Here is a 16559-nt window from a genome sequence, read left to right as displayed (position 1 = left end):
CAGATAATAATGCAGGGGACTCGGGGACAGCTGGATATGAGGAGAGGGCAAGTCCACCCCTAAATAACGTACCACAAAAGGGAGTGATTTACGGACAGCATGTAGCGACATATCAGAAGTTAGAACAAGAAAAAGACTTCTCCCTATGTTTAGCTAAAATCAAACAAACTCAGCCACAACAAATCGGTGAACAGATAGCAAATGCGGCTGAGATAACAAGGTGTGGAGCTGGATGAACACAGCAGGCCAAGCAGCATCAGAGGATCAGGAAAGCTGACGTTTCCGGCCGGCTGCCTGTTTTGAAATCCAAGATTATGTTGTAGACTTGGGCTGTGTTGGAGCACTGCTGAAAACGCGTACGCTTCAGCTCCACCCTTCCAATTTAAGGTAATAAAATTGGAATACCAGGACACAGCTGGGAAAGAGACAGAACCTGCAGGTGAACGTTCTTCCAGCACAGTTAAAGAGGTCCCGACCTTACACAGGCTCCTTTCCACCAATAAAGTTAAAAAAGCGCCCTCGAAAACTGGAATTTATTCACAAAGAGATTCCATGTTAGAAGAACAGTACTCCTTACAATTGGGTCAAATCATTGATAATTCACAAACATCAAAACGATCTAAAATTGGTTTAAGGAAGAAGTTAAAAAGTTTGAACAAAAGTTTGGAAATGGTGTGAACTTTACTTTTCAATTTTAATTTATAAAGAAACTTTTCATTCTGTGAAAAGTGCAGTTCTTTCCAAAGCATATAGATAAGCTGGAGTTTGACAGACATCAAATTGAAGTCAGAATTTGAAAATAGTTTTAAGATTTAAAAAAAAGATAAGCCAAGAGATATGATAAACATCTTGCCTCTTTGCTTGAATTGTTTCTGAGGCTGGTCTCACAAAAAAATGCTAGAAAAAATTTTAAGATAATTGAAATTTTTGACTACAATCAAAGAAAAGACAATAAAACTAGAAAAAGCCAACTAGTTTGAATCCAGAATACTTTTGATGTGACATGCCAGAAGGAATTTAGCAAGTTATTTTTGGAAACCTGAGATAAACCCAGTATTAAAAAATGAAAATGCAAGAAATGTCAGTGCCTCAAATCAAATAGTAATGTTTGATTTCAGTTTTAAGAATGCTGTAAGAGATATTGAATTTTTGAAAGGAGATGAGCAGAGGGGGACTGGTCTCTTAGCTGAGGATTTGGAGTCATAGTTGGAACACACAGGCATCTGGCCCCAATAGAGACTCCAGAATGGTAGGTTGCGTGCCTAGTGCCAGGGTTAAGTATGTTTTGGTGCAGCTGCAAGGTATTCTGAATGGGAAGGATGAACCGCCAGTGATCAGGTTACATATTGGTATCAACAACATAATTTTAAAAAAGGGATGATGTCCTAATGCCAGCATTACCACCAGGAACACATTCTAGAGGGAGTAAAAGTAGAAGGACACGCCAGCTGAATATGTGCCTGGAAAAATGAAGCTGGGGGAGAGATTCAGATTCCTGGCACATTGGGACTGGTTCAACAGAAGGTGGGACTTAGACAAGCAAGACATCTTAGACCATACGACCATAAGACATAAGAGTGGAAGTAAGGCCATTCGGCCTATCGAGTCCACTCCACCATTTAATCATGGCTGATGGGCATTTCAACTCCACTTACCCACACTCTCCCTGAAGCCTTTAATTCCTTGCGAGATCAAGAAATTATCAATCTCTGCCTTGAAGACATTTAAAGTCCTGGCCTCCACTGCACTCTGTGGCAATCTTGCATCTGGGCAGGAATTGGACTAATGTCCTTGGGTAGAATGGAGATAATCGCTGTTGCTGGGGGGAATAATGCGTTTACTGGTGCTGTCTAGGAGGGTTTAAGCTAGAATGGCAAGGTTTTGGAACGTGAGCAGAGGGACAGAGGAAAGAGAAACAAGGATAGAAATAAAACAGAGTAGGGTCAGAAGCAAAAGTGAAAGGCAGATTAACAAAGGCCAAAAGCAAATTGGGCAAAGTAAAGCTAAGAAATTAACAAGGTAAAAAAGATAAGTCCAAAGACTTTTCATTTTAATATGTGCAGTTAGATGTAATAAGTTGGATGAATTGACAACACAAATAGATATAGGACTGACATAGTTGTGATTTCAAAGACATGGCTGCAGGATAAACAAGGATGGGAACTGAACATCCAGAGGTGTTCTTTATTGAGGAAGGACAGATAAATAGGGAAAGGAAGAGGTAGCATTCTTAGTAAACAAGTAAAATTAATGCAATAGTGAGGAAGCATGTTGACTCAGACAGTCATGATGTGGAACCTGTGTGGATGGAGATAAGACACACCGAAGGGTATAACCCATCATTGTTGAAGATTATCTGCAGGCCTCCAAACAGTAGTGGAGATATATGGGAAGGTATTAAACAAGAGATCGGACATGCATGCAATAAGGGTACAACCGTAGTGACAGTTGACTTTAATTTACATATAGATTGGGTAAAACAGACTTGTAATAGTGTTGGGAAGGAGGATTTTGTGTCTGTGTGATGGATTTTTAGACCAATATATTAAGAGACCAACCAGAGAACAGGCTATTTTAGGCTGGGTATCATACAATGAGAAAGAATTAATTCACAAACTTGTTGTGTGGGGTCACTTGGGGAAGAACAACCATAATAGAATTATTCATTAAGATGGCCACTGGAGCAGTCAAATCCTTAACTTGCATCCTGAATCAAAAGAAAGGGAACTATGAGAGTGCAGGAATGAACTGGCAATGATTAGACTGGGGAACCTTGCTGAAGGGTTTGATGGTGAATAGGCATATAGGTCATAATTAATGAAAGTGCGCATTAATCACAACAATTATTTCTTCCTGTCTGGCGCAAAAATAAAAGAGGAAGGGTGGTTCACCCTCTACTTACAAAAGAAATCAGGCATAGCCAGAAAAAGCAGCAAGCTTGAAGATCGCACGCATTGTAGAATTCAGCAAAAGAGGACGATGAGTTTGACCAAGAGAAGGAAAATAAAGTATGAGAGTAAAATTACAGGGTACATAGAAATTGACTGTAAAAGCATCTATAAATATAAGACAAGAAAAAGATTAACAAAGGCTACAGACTACTAACGACTAGTAGGTTTCTTATGGTCAGCTAGGGAAATAAAAATATTAACATTATTATAATAGTATGAGTATAATTTATTATTAATACAATAATATTAAGTTGGAGGTATAACAGAGAGCAAAGGAACGGCAGAATTGAATATGTATGTTGGTTCTCTTTTCATAAAATAGAGTACATCGATAAAATTGATTTGGATAGGAATTCAGGAGACATAGTAAGTTTGCAGATGACAGCAAAATTGATGGTATAGCCAATAGTGAAGAAAGTTACCTAAGATTACAAAGGGATCTTGATCGAAGGGGTCAATGGGTTATGGGGTGGCAGATGAAGTTGGGATAAATGCGAGGTATTACATCTCGGTAAAAGGAACAAGGGCAGGACTTGAACAATTAATGGTAGGGCCCTGAGTAGTGTTGTTGAACAGAGAGACTTTGGGGTTCAGGTACCTAGTTCTTTGAAAGTTACATTACGGGTAGACAGGGTGGTTAAGAAGACATTTAGCACGCTTGCCTTCGTTGTTCTGATCACTGAATATGGAAGTCGTGTTGACAGTGACAACCATAGCAGTTTAGAAACACCAAATTATGAAAAGCCATTAAAATAGTCTGTGAATGCCAGCAATATTAGAGCTGGTGCCGATTTAATACAAGATGACAAAATGGGGATCAAATGGCCTGTCAGTTATTTCTCAAACCGAGGTCAGAAGCAGTTATAGTCTTTTTCTCATGGAAAGGCGTTTTATTTTCTGAGCAGTTAAAGGAATAAGTGTGACAAATGAATAGTTTCAAACTAGTGCAAGCTAAAGTCAGAACTGATTTCTATAAGCATCAAATGATTACTACTTGAAACAGACTTAGCAATGGCAATTAAGTGATAAATACTGGCATAGCCAGCATCTATGCAAATCTTGTGAACGAATAAGAAAGTGTAAAGTAGATTCATTTCTTGGGAATTGTTAGATGCTGTGATGGAAAAAGGGAGGATCAATACTGCAAAACACTTCAACTATAATGGGCTATAATACAAGTATTGTTATTTAAAACATTATGAACTTTATTGATTATTACTGGGTACCTTTAATACATTTAAAAAGTGTACAAAGCCTTTTAATGCACTTGTGATGTATTTATGCAGGAAATTGGTTTTAGAACATTTTCAACTTACTATGTAACTTTTGCCAAACTTATATAAAAACTCATATGCCTCACGGAGCTTCATGGAGGGTGAAATTGGAAATAATTTACAACACTGTACACATCATTTGATTCATTGTACATTTATTTCAGATGGTTTTTACAGAAGCATTCACTTTACATGATAAATATAGATTGATCTCAAGGTTGCCACACTGCAGAACTTCTGAACTGGGTTTAAATAAACAGCACTCTTAATTAAATTCTGAACCTGAAAGCGCATAGCTAAAAGTCACAATAAGAAAACAGTATTACACACCCTTTGTACTATGTTGCAAACACTAAGTTTCAGGTGGATTATGAAAGAACTACAGTTCCATGCCTGTCACTGCAGTCAAAGGTCACAATGTGTTTGCTAATAAAATGACAAATGGATGTAAATTTTACCAAGTATCCACGTAAAACCTGTATTCATCTTTTCACATTTCTAAATGGAGCATAAACTTGAGCTTTACATTTTGAACTTCAATTTATAAAAAAATGTTACCTCTTGCTATTGTAAATATCTATCATATATAGGGCACTGCTACATTCAATAAACTTAAAAGGTGGAATTTCGCAGTTTTCAAACTGTACAAGCTTTATTACTGCAATTTCATTCAGTAGTAAGCAAACTGAATTTATAAGTCACATCACATCACATTGAAACAGGAAGAAATGGCTTCATTTCACAGCTTTTTAATGGAAAATAAATTAAAATGAAATATTAACAATACTTGAAATCATTAGCCTTTTACATTTGAAAGTTTAGTACCTCACTGTATAATAATCCCAGAATAAGACTTTGTTAAATAGTAGTATAATAATTAAAATGTTTTCTGAATGTGTCTTTGGGTCAAGGTTCAATTCCTAATGCTGATAGTCACTGAAATTTAGCAATCCTTTGAGGGGAATATGTTTCTGATCATTTGACTGTAATAGACAGGAAAAAGTAAAGTCCTTTACTTTACTTTTTTACTTTATAGCCAAATGTTTTCTGTATACTGACTACAATAACACATTTCCCTCCTTGTATTTTTCATCTCCTTGTCCTACACGCTTTAAGGACCACTCGTGATAATGAAAACTCATAGTATTTACATTTAGTTACGTGGAAATCGGTTATGTGTCTGATCACCATTAAAGTCACAATATGTTTCCAAAGAACTCTCAAGTTGTGACTTTCTTCTGGTTTTATGTAGCTAACATAGCTAGAATTTCTACTGGAGTTCCCAGATTCACCAATGTAGTTCTGGGGGATAAAAATTGAAAATAAATAGCATCAATGTTACTGTGATGTTTTCATGCAAGTAACCACATGACAATAGAAGAATCCCTAGGGAAATTCCAAGCAGTTTCAACGAAATGAATAGCAGGGTAGTCTTCACTTGGATGGAAGGGCCGTAGTAATAGTTATCTGTTATACTCCACTCCCCCCACCCTAGGTTCCTATCCATTACAGAAAATGAGCAGACTGCAACTATTTCCCAGAAGCAAAACAACTCAAGTTAAAGAATTAACTGCATTTATTTTGTGTAGTTTCATTTCAGTCATTTTTTTCGTTAACGTGCATTAGAACCTACACAAATTACACAGATATTTGAAAATAATCTTAGTGTATTTTAAGCATTCATAATTTTAAGATTACCTAATGCACAAATTTGAGCTCCACTAAAATGCTGCTGTCTTCATCCTAACAACTGGTGTTATTCAGCTGTCATTCTATGGTCCCTGTTCAACATTGGCTAATTCAGTGCCAAAGCCTTGGTTTAAAAACTTACTGCTTTTCAAACCATTTTATAGCCTCAGCTCTCCCTGTCGTTTTACAGCTATCCAAAATCTCTGCTTCCTCAATTCGGGCCTTTTATACAACTCTGATTTTCATCATTCCGCCACTGGTGACTTCAGATGCCTATGTCCTAAGGTCTGGAATTCCTTCCCTTAACATTCCACTTCTTTGTACACCTTTAGGAAAGTACTTAAAAGCTATTTCTAAGTTTCTGGCCACTTGTGGTCATATCCTCTTAAGTGGTTTGGTATCAAATTTTGATTGGTAACATCTCTGTGAAACATTTACAACACTTTAGTATGTTAAAGATGCTGTGTAAATGCATATAGCTACTGTAATTTGCAAAGAAATAATGTATTACAAGTATATTCATTGTAGTTCTTGCAACTTTCAGACGATAATAAGCAAACAGGGTGATCAAGGCTTTGAGAAGAAAAACTTCATATTGCTTTAAAGTAAATACTGTTGCTGTCTGAAAGATTGGACGCTCATTACAATATTTAAGTGCTATTTTTGTTGATTATGGTTATGCTGAATAATTGAACCAATCATTAATATTAATTGGTACAAAGAAGAAACTAAGATAGGGAGAGCTATTTAAAGGTTGACTTGCAAAACTACATATGCCAAGGTCCTGCATGAAGTGTTTTTTTGTATTCTTGGATCTGGGAGATTCTTATGCTACTTTATTCTATACTTTAATCCATTTATTTTCAAAAAGAAGGATTTGGAAGAGGAGCAAAATCATCTTTGCTATTTATCTGTGGATGGAGAATTTAAAAGGGAAGCCAAGCAGCAGGAAGAGGAACCTGATAGAGACTAAAGATTACATCAAGCTCCTCCTTGCTGTGTGGTTTACAGCAATTACAGGGTTTCCTGGCTACAGACAGCCACTGACACACGTGATCATCAAGCCACCAGAAAAACTAGCATCATTCTTTAATAGGAAACAGTACCAACTTCTTTAAAGAGTGAGAAGTATGCAATAACCATGAGAAAATCATGTGTCTAGTTCCCTGGAAGCTATGATGCTGCATTGGTATAGTCCACTATAGGAGGTCATGATGTAGCAACTGCAAAGCAAAGTACACTATTTACCAACACTTTTCTGATACCTCTGTACACTAGTGAACAAACGAACACAGTGAGTCTTGACAATGCTAAGTCAGATTGTTATGCTTAAGTAGTATCTTGAAACCCTGGACAAAGTCAAGTGGAATTTCTTTTTTTGAGGACATAGAGTGCATTATATTGTTGAGGTGCACTCTAGCCCAGACAATTTATCAGTTCACAGAAACATGAAATGTAACCAGTACAAACATAGATCTTTTCATCATTTGAACAAAATAGAGTGTCTGAAGTTAAGAATTAGATGAAGTATGAGGGAGGTTGTATCTCACCAACAATTATAGAGCTATGTTTCAGCTAAGTGGTAGTGTATACCACTCAAAGCCCACATTAACAAGTTTTGAACAAATTTAACTACATTGAAATTAAAAAAAAAACTTCCATCCATTAAGACTGATACCATCTACGACTGGTGCATACAGTGTAGATCCAGATTTGGAAATTTTCTTTGGAAGTGAGCATCAGCAGACATGTTCAATACCAGTTTGGGAATTCACCTCTCTCATTGCTTTATGGGAAGCAAGAATTTCCAGGGGATGGGATCTTAGTTGGCCAGGAGATGTCTGGCCCCCAGGTAGGGAAAGTCAAAGCTGGAGAGGAGACAGGCTAATTCCAGAGCAAGTGGGTTAAAAGAGTTGCTTCCATTCTGTCACTTCGCGGAGCAAGAAAATCCTGATCCAAGTCTTGGTTTGCCAACATCAGCATTTTGAAACCAGCAGAGATAACAGAACTAAGGGACTAATTGAAACTCAAATTAGTGCCATTCAAAGCCACAAACACTGGTGACACAGAATCCTGTATAGAAGTATTGGCTGTCGTAACCAAACAAGTAATCATGTAGTCCATAGGAACTTGCAGAGTTCTAATGTTACACATGTTGCATTTGTATTTCTCCATACTCGGATAGGTTTTGGCAGGCTGCTTTTTATGCAGTTTTCTTCTGTTGGTTAAGCCTCTGAAATCAGCATCTTTACCCTTGATGCAAGAGCAAGTATGTGGGCTTCTCCCATGGTGTGCCATCTCTTGAGGCCTTTTCATTACAACAAAAGAACTAGCAGCAGGAGTAGGCAATTCAGCCCCTCAAGCTTGCTAAGTCATTTAATATGATCATGGCTGATCTCATCACAGCCTCAACTCTACTTTCTTGCCCACTCCCCATGAACCTTCAACTCATTCCTAATTAAAAATCCGTCTGTCTCCTCCTTAAATTTAATCAGTGTCACAGCGTTCACTGCAATTGGGGGAGTGAATTCCATAGATTCGTGACCCTTTGACAGAAATAATTTCTTCTCATCTATGTTTTAAATCTGCCACCACTTACCCTAAAACTATGACCTCCTATTCCAGATAACCACAAACTGGAAAACATCCATTCCACATATTTTGTGAATCTGCTTTAGAATCTTATATACCTCATTAGATCTTCTCTCATTCTTCTAAATTCCACTGAGTATAGGCCTAAACTGCTCAATTTATCCTCATAAGACGAGCCTTTCATCTCTGCAGTTGATCTGGTGGCCTTTTTTGAACTGCCTCCAATCAATTATATCCTTCCTCAAGTTAGTGAGCCAAAACTATATGCAATATTCCAAATGCTGTCTCACCAATGCCTTATAGAGTCACAACAACACTTCTCTACTCCATACCTTTAGGAATAAATGCTAAAATTCCATCTGGCCTCCTTCATGTCCACTGTATCTGCATACAAGCTTTCTGTAATTCTTGCAGGAGAACATCCAGAACCTACCGCATCAAAGCATTTTGAAGTTTTTCTTTATTGAGATAATTGCCTTTTTATTCTTCTGACCAAAAAAGATAACCTTAATTTACCCATGTGAAACTCCATTAGTTCCTACATTTGCTGAGTTGCTGCATAAGTCTCCTTGAGCATTCCTTTTGGGCTCACCATCCATCCCAAGTGGAGTTTCAACTTCAGTGCTGGTGCTTGGGGGCAAGGGGTTGGGGGTGGTGGGGAAGGCAAATGCATTTATTCTGGAAACTTTCTTTCTTTTGTGTTCTCTCCTCAAAAGTGAATGATAGGAAAGCCTACACATGGGGAGAAGTGTCAGCATTATGTCAAAGGTTAATTGGTGGCTGAATGGCAGCACCCAGATATCATGCTAATGGCCATTAAGAAAGAATGGGGGACTAATTTGCTGACCACTGCTTCCAAACCTATCATCACAATGTTCTTCAAGCTGCCTTCACCAAATATTAGCATGGCTTTGTCCATCCATATTAAGAGACTGAATGGATTCAAGTGGTCTGTTCTATGGTTGAGGTCATTTTCTCTTCCTTCCTACCTCCATCTACAAAATGATTTGGCGTAATTTAGTGTGTTTTTTTTGTGAAGAGATGTGCAGTCTGTTGAGGCATCTTCATTTCTGTCCTTATTAAACAGAGTTATAGACAAAAGGATGGAGGCAATCATTTGCATGAGTGACTGAAATGAGAAGTGTATAAGTAACTGACATGAAAGAGGCATGAAAAGTCTGCATGTGTGATCAGGCAAACAACGATAGCTGTTTTACGCCATGTCTACTGGGATGGGAGCAGCAGCAGGAAGTGCAATTGTTACAAGGAGAAGGCTGGTATGGTTACCAGCTATTATCAAAGAAGCTGCAAATTAGCAAGCAACAAAATCAGTGTGGAATGCAAGGGACAGTCACAGAAGAATTTATGTTACAAAGTCAAATGTGAAGAGATGGGAGAGCATCAGTCTCTACCTAGAGGTTCTTGTTATTCAAATGAACTTGTGCAACCAAACAGACATTCATAAGATGATGCTTACAAGCAACTGACAACTTCTGCTAATTAACTGTGGGCTTTTTTCTGAGTTAGTAACTTATTTTGTTTAAGGACCTCTTTGTCACTTGAAGGAAAGAAAACCTTCTGCCATTTATTCAGCTGCTCCACCAGGACCACCACAACTGTGTTAGTCAACCAGGGGATTCATGACTTTTATACCATGTTCATTCTTTAAAATTTAGAGATTCAGCCAAGTGGAAGGACTTCACCCTTTGTACGGTATTTATTCTTTAAAATAATTGACAACAGTAGGGACGTGACTGCTGCTAGTATGTGGTTAAACCACTGATTACATATAAGTGGGGCATTATCTTCACAATTGGCCCAACTTTCTGCTCAAATCAACTGACAGGGCCAATCACTGTGTTAGCTTTTGTAATCAGTATCTCTATTTATGTTGCTCAGCAGGCCATCCACTACAAGGCTTGAATGCTGATGGAGAAGATCATATGGTTCTTGAGTCATTCAATAAGATCATAATCTCAACTCCAGATCTCTACCTTTTTCCCCAATAACCGTCAACCCCCTTGTAGATTAAAATTTGTCCAACTCAGCCACGAATATGTTCAATGACCCCCATCTCCATTGTTCTCAGGAGTACAGAATTCTGAACATTAACAACAATCTGAAAGAAGAAATTCCTCCTCAGTTCTGCCTTAAATCAGAGACCCTTCTTCTGAAACGAAGCCCTTATTTCCTAATATACTCCTAAAATCAATGTGATCAAGCACCCTCTTTGTTTCAATAAGATCATCATTCACAATTCCAAACTCAAATGAGTATGACAGCAGGATCAATTTCTTAATCAAACCTCAATACGTTACCCCCTCACCTCAGAAATCAACCTAGCAAAGCTTTTCTGAATTGCCTCCAATTCAAGAATAAGCAGGGAAATTAATGTTTCATGATTAATTTAGTTTAGAATATATTACCCAAAAAACCTGATAATGTTATCTTGTTTAAATTATAACCAATGTAGCATTTTAATAATGTGACTGTTTAGTGTCACCTCACAGGTTTTAAATAGAATAAAATGACAGACTCGGTAATGATTTAATGAACAAGTGACATTCTTTCAAGTTAAGTTGTTAGTAAGAATCTAGCATTATCATCAGAGGAAAGAGAACAACAGCTGTGTTCTATGTTTTAAATTTATAGTGTTTGATGTAGAAAAATTATTGCATATTTTGCTAAACATATTTAGAGTCAGCATTTGTAATAATGCATAATTAGCTGTGTGAGCTATATAATTGTTCTATTATCACTAAAGTTATATATTGATTTAATGCATGAAAATAACTCACTGTCTCACCATATTCAATGTTTATTGTGCATTTATGTTTTATACACTCTTTGCACAACTTAAGTAATACCTACTTTATGATTTTATGTATCAGTACTTTGTAACTTACTGTGTTCGTTTTATGTTGTAGTTATAAGCAACTTTTCTACAATGTTCCTTATTTTAAAGTAATTTGTTATAAACTTACATAACTAAACAGAGAAAAATCATGTTGAGCAGATGGTTTCTAAAATAAAATCTTTTGATAGATGCTTGAATTAATGAGTGATTTGTATCAATTATGCAAGATCTGAGACAATGAATGTGAGATATTATTCATGAGGACATCATGGCATACATTCCGTTAATACAAACTGGACAAGGAATACGCCATAAAATGTTTTGTTATCTCAGTGGTAAACTACAAACTACAGCGAAATGATAGGTGAAGCTATGATGTTCAGGATGACTCCACCAGTGAATGACATCTTTCACCTCAGAAATCAACCTAACAAAGCTTTTCTGAATTGATTGATCAGTATATTTTGGAGAATTTTTAAATTATCATTTTGAATATTTGTAATTATAGCTAATCACTGAAAGATGGCACTGCATGCACTGAGCAGATACATCAATTGATCTACTGGTACTATCTTATCCTGTAGAAATCGCTGCATGGGTCAAGGAGAAGGAACAAACTGTTAACAAAGAGTTTATCTAATAAAATGATTGACATGTGAAAGAATTAAATCTTCCGATAGTAGGAAGTGATGTAACTAAAATGACCACAATTAGAAATCAAAGACTAACCATGAACTTTTTATACATTGTGCGTGTATATCACCTAACAAATTAAGAATCTAGTCATGCATTGTCTGGGTTCAGAGTCATTTCTGATCATGGGTTGTGGTTTGCAAGGGATTGATAAGTCCGACTTTTCAGTGGTTGTGTACGCAAAATAAGAAGATAGAAGAAAAAAGAAGAGACATGCTCTAGCCAACTGAGAGGATTAGTATTCCATTGTGCAATGGCTGGGTCCACTGTCTGGTTGGGTACCATTTCTGTTACTTGTTTTGCCAGTTTAATAAGTTTGTAAATCTTATCTAAAGACAACTGTATCCAGCATGGTCTCATATTTAGTCAGAACCAGGGTGTTACAATCAAAGTTAAATTGGATTTTGGAATCCTAGATAACTGCCTCCCTAAATAAGGAATCAAAATGTATATATGCAGTACTCTAATTTTAGTTTCATCATGCCCTGTACAGCTGTAACAAGACTTTTCTATATTTATACTTCTTCCTCCCTGGCAAAGTGGGAAACGTTACTTTTCCCTCATTATACACCATCTGTCAAGGGTTTGTCCGCTCATTTTAACCTATTTATTTTCCTTTGCAGATGCACTGAATCCTCCTCACTTTTTTTCCCAACCTATATTTGTTTCTTCAGCAAATCTGGCTAAAATGGAATTGGTCCCTTTGTCCAAATCATTACCAATCGGAAATAGTTGAGGCCTGTGATTCTCTACTAATTAAAGTCTGCCAACCTGAAAATGACACTTATTTAGTCTCTATTTCCTGCTAAGAGCCATTTTTTAAAATTCATGCTACTATATTATTTCCAAATTCACAAGCTCCTAACATGTGAACTAAACATTTAAGTGGCACCTAATCAAATGCCTTTTGGAAATTCAAATTCACCACATCTGCTAGTTTCCTTTATCCATCAAGATCAGAAAAATCTAAAATATTTGTCAAATAAATGTCCTTTTCATTAAATTATGTTAACTCTGTTTTATAGTATATTACAAAAGGATTTGGTTTTGGACAGTACTGTCATGTTGGAAAACAATTTGACAAATGTCATCAGACAAGAGAGTTTTGGGTCCATGGAACCAAATTCCTATCTCTGAGGAAGTCAGGTGACATGATTTTGGAGAGAAAATGAATATATTTGATTTTAATTTAAATAGTTAAACAGTTGGGTCTAAACAAAGACCAATTATCACCACTTAAAAGTAGACATTACAATTAATTTTTCCAGGGATCCCTACTTCTGCTAAATTGAATCACTTGGCAATGGAACTCTGTTAAAGCCTTGGGCATTGGAGATACTTCTTCCCATATCGATTTGCTACTATGATACACCTGGACTTCATCTGTGATTTCATCAGGAGCATAATCCCCACCTAAAATGTAAATTTTGTCTGAAATCCCAACTGCCCCTGCATTAAAGCCCGCACACTCAAATGAGCCCTCACCTTTCCAAATACAGGTTTCTGGACAAAAACTGTAGACTTTGTAAGTAGAAAGGTCACAAATATACAATGTGGAATTCACTGGGACAGCTTTCACAAGAGTGGCATGAAAAAACTGGCCAAATTCAGCAACAAGTTCTGACCATTGATCAGAAGACACATTGTATTTGAAGAAACAATCTAATGATGGATTGAAGACATCAGCTATTTCCACCTCTGATCCAAGGACATAGATAATGTCATTGCAGGCACTTGCTTCCGGATAGTAAATTCCTCTTGGTAAGTGGCTCACTGATCTCCATTGTTTCGTAAGAGGGTTGTAGGATTCAACATTTAAAAGACTTTGCATTTCTTGTGCTCCTCTGGTTTTCCCACCTACTACAAAAAGTTGTTTCATTGCGATAACTGACGTATGCATGGTCCGAGAGTTCTTCATTGATGAAACCAAAGTGAAATTGTTTGTTCTTGGACAGTAGCACCATGTCTCGTCAGTTGCATCATGACATCTTTCTGCAACGTGCAATCGTATAGATTTACTGCAACTAATCTTACATCCTCCGGTTATAAATATTTTTTCTCCATAGGTAACCAAGCTTGACCCTGGAAAATCAATAATATTTGCAGCAGGCAACTCTTTCCAGGTATCACTTTTAATGTTATAGCAAAAGGTATGCTTTGTCGTACCATTTTCTTCAGTTTTGTGAACAAATATGTAGTTTTCTGTTGTGGATGGTCTTGCATCTGTTAAAAGCCCATTTTCCTCTTCAAATTTATCGAGAACATTGCGTATACATTCCATACATTCAGGACTATTTGCTAGCAAACTTTCAGATCTCATTAAATTCTCCAGAATTTCTTTGGATAGCTGATGCAATCTCACAAGCCTAATGAGGCAAGGTAAGTGTTTTTCCCTCGTCTCTACTTCATACTGAGTCCATTGAAGAACAGCATTCAGAACAGTATCCTCATCAGGGACATTCAAGACATCTGCTTCAAGGCATTTTTCTAGCTGTCCAACATTCATTTCTAAGAAATCATTTGACTTTATCAGAAGAGAGAAGTGCTTCACTACAAATTTCAAAGCATGATTGTACAAATTGATAGAACCATAACTCTCAGACAGAGACAACAGTTGGAAGCAGTTTTTGATATCGATCTTTTTGGTGAGATAATCACCGCAGCCTTTAGCTAACAGGGGCACTTGAAGAAATGAAGACATCTGAAAGTACATTTCAACATTGGTCTCAGATATCCGTGCATACCCTCTGTAAGCAAAATCCAGAAATGCCTGCACAGCTTCTGGAGATAAATTAGTGATTTTTACACTTCCATCATCTCTTTCCCTCATGTGAACTTCAAACATGGCTCTGCAAGGAAAACAGCAATAGAACTAGTGTATTAACCAGGATAATAATGAAACTGACTCAAGTATTTATTTCAACGTTTGCTGCTTCCGTTATTATCTGTGGTCCAGTTCACAATTTGCTAAATTACATTTTAGACAGGTTTTCCGCACATGCACAAACTTGAATGTTTTTAACCTAAAAGTTCCAAATATACTTGAAAACAGTACATGTTTTTCTAGAACAAGTCTAGAAAATTAAAATTACTGTCAATTCTAGTCTGTGGAAAAATCAGATGGGGAAAAAGTAGTTTAGATTTTAGGAATTCATTGATTGTTATCGGGACAATTTCTTAGATCAGTATTTTAGGGCACCAGCCAAAAAATAGGTTATACTAGACCCAATTTTGACCAACAAGGTAAGATTAATTGTGGACCTTATAGTAACAGTGCCTCTGGGTAGCAGCAACCATTACATAACAAAACTTTATGTGCAGTTTAAGAGAGAGAAATGTAGGCCCAAGATCGCTATTTTGAATTTAAACAAGCACAATTATGAGGGCATGAAACAGAAATAACAAAAGCAAACTGGATATTTAGTTTGAGGGACAGGTCAATGGAGATGTAGTGGTAGATATTTAAGAGGATATTCTAGAAAATGAGAAAGAATAGATACCTTCCAACAAATAAGAAAAATTCCAAGGAATTAAAGAACCATCATCAGTGGTCAACTAAAAATGTTAAAGATTGTCTCAAAGTGAAGACGTGGAATGTGCAAATATAGGTAGCAGGTGAGAATATTGGACAAAATATGAAAAAAACAAAGAATTACCAGAAGATTAATAAAGAAGGAAAATTATAGTACAATAGAAAGTTAGCCAAAGATATAAAAACAGGCAGAAAAAGTTTCTTCACAGACTTAAGAGTCATGAACTCATAGAATTATACAGCACGGAAACAGACCCTTCAGTCCAACCAGTCCATGCTGACCATAATCACAAACTAAACTAGTTCCACCTATCTGTACTTAGAACATATCTCTCCAAATATTTTTTTCAAAAAGTGAAAAACATGCAAGTGTGGATCTTATAGAGAACAAGTCTCGGAAGTTAGTAATGGAGGGTAAAGAGATGACAGACGAATTGAACAGATATTTTGCAAGGTCTTCACGAGGAAAGAAATAAGAAACATCCCAGAAATAGCTACAAGTCATGAATTAAAAATGAGGGGGCAACTCAAGAAAATTAAAATACCAGGGAATTATACAGAGTAAATCGTTGGAACTACAAGTTGACAAATCATAAAGTCGTAGAGTCAAAGAGATCTACAGCACAGAAAAAGGCCCTTCAACTGGTCAAAAGCAATGATCTAACTATTCTAATCCTATTTTCCAGCACTTAGCCCATAGCCTTTTATCCCTAATCCCTAGTTCCTGATGGATTTCCTCCTAGTGTTGCAAAGTTGTGTAGAGTCCTTATGAACTGGAAGGCAGGAAGTTAGAATTTGTTTGGAAAAATGCTTGGGAGGAAAGAGTGTGTAGTCTCTTCAAGAGGCGATGTGCTTTTCTAAGCTTGGGGATTTAAACAAAAATGTGTCTATAAGCAGCTGAAGGGATACAGACAGTTCTGAAACTGAAACGTATATCAATTGTCTGTGTGATTGGAAACTTTAGGCTCGTT

The 16559-nt window shown here is 36.8% G+C and overlaps 1 protein-coding gene across 2 annotated transcripts in view; it reads right to left on the bottom strand.

Moving 5' to 3' along the window:
• Window positions 1-4363: 4363 nt before the first annotated feature.
• kbtbd3 (kelch repeat and BTB (POZ) domain containing 3) overlaps window positions 4364-16559 on the bottom strand; it is a 39786-nt gene continuing 27590 nt past the window's right edge. For both annotated transcript variants that reach the window (XM_048532580.2, XM_048532581.2), the window contains one exon: window positions 4364-14905. In XM_048532580.2, the coding sequence (XP_048388537.1) occupies window positions 13312-14905 (1594 nt within the window). In that variant the 3' untranslated portion in view covers window positions 4364-13311. The remainder of the gene's footprint in view (window positions 14906-16559) is intronic.

The sequence above is a fragment of the Stegostoma tigrinum genome, chromosome 6 (genome assembly GCF_030684315.1).
Source record: "Stegostoma tigrinum isolate sSteTig4 chromosome 6, sSteTig4.hap1, whole genome shotgun sequence".
Lineage (NCBI taxonomy): Eukaryota > Metazoa > Chordata > Chondrichthyes > Orectolobiformes > Stegostomatidae > Stegostoma > Stegostoma tigrinum.
This window is presented reverse-complemented; position numbering and strand designations above follow the sequence as displayed.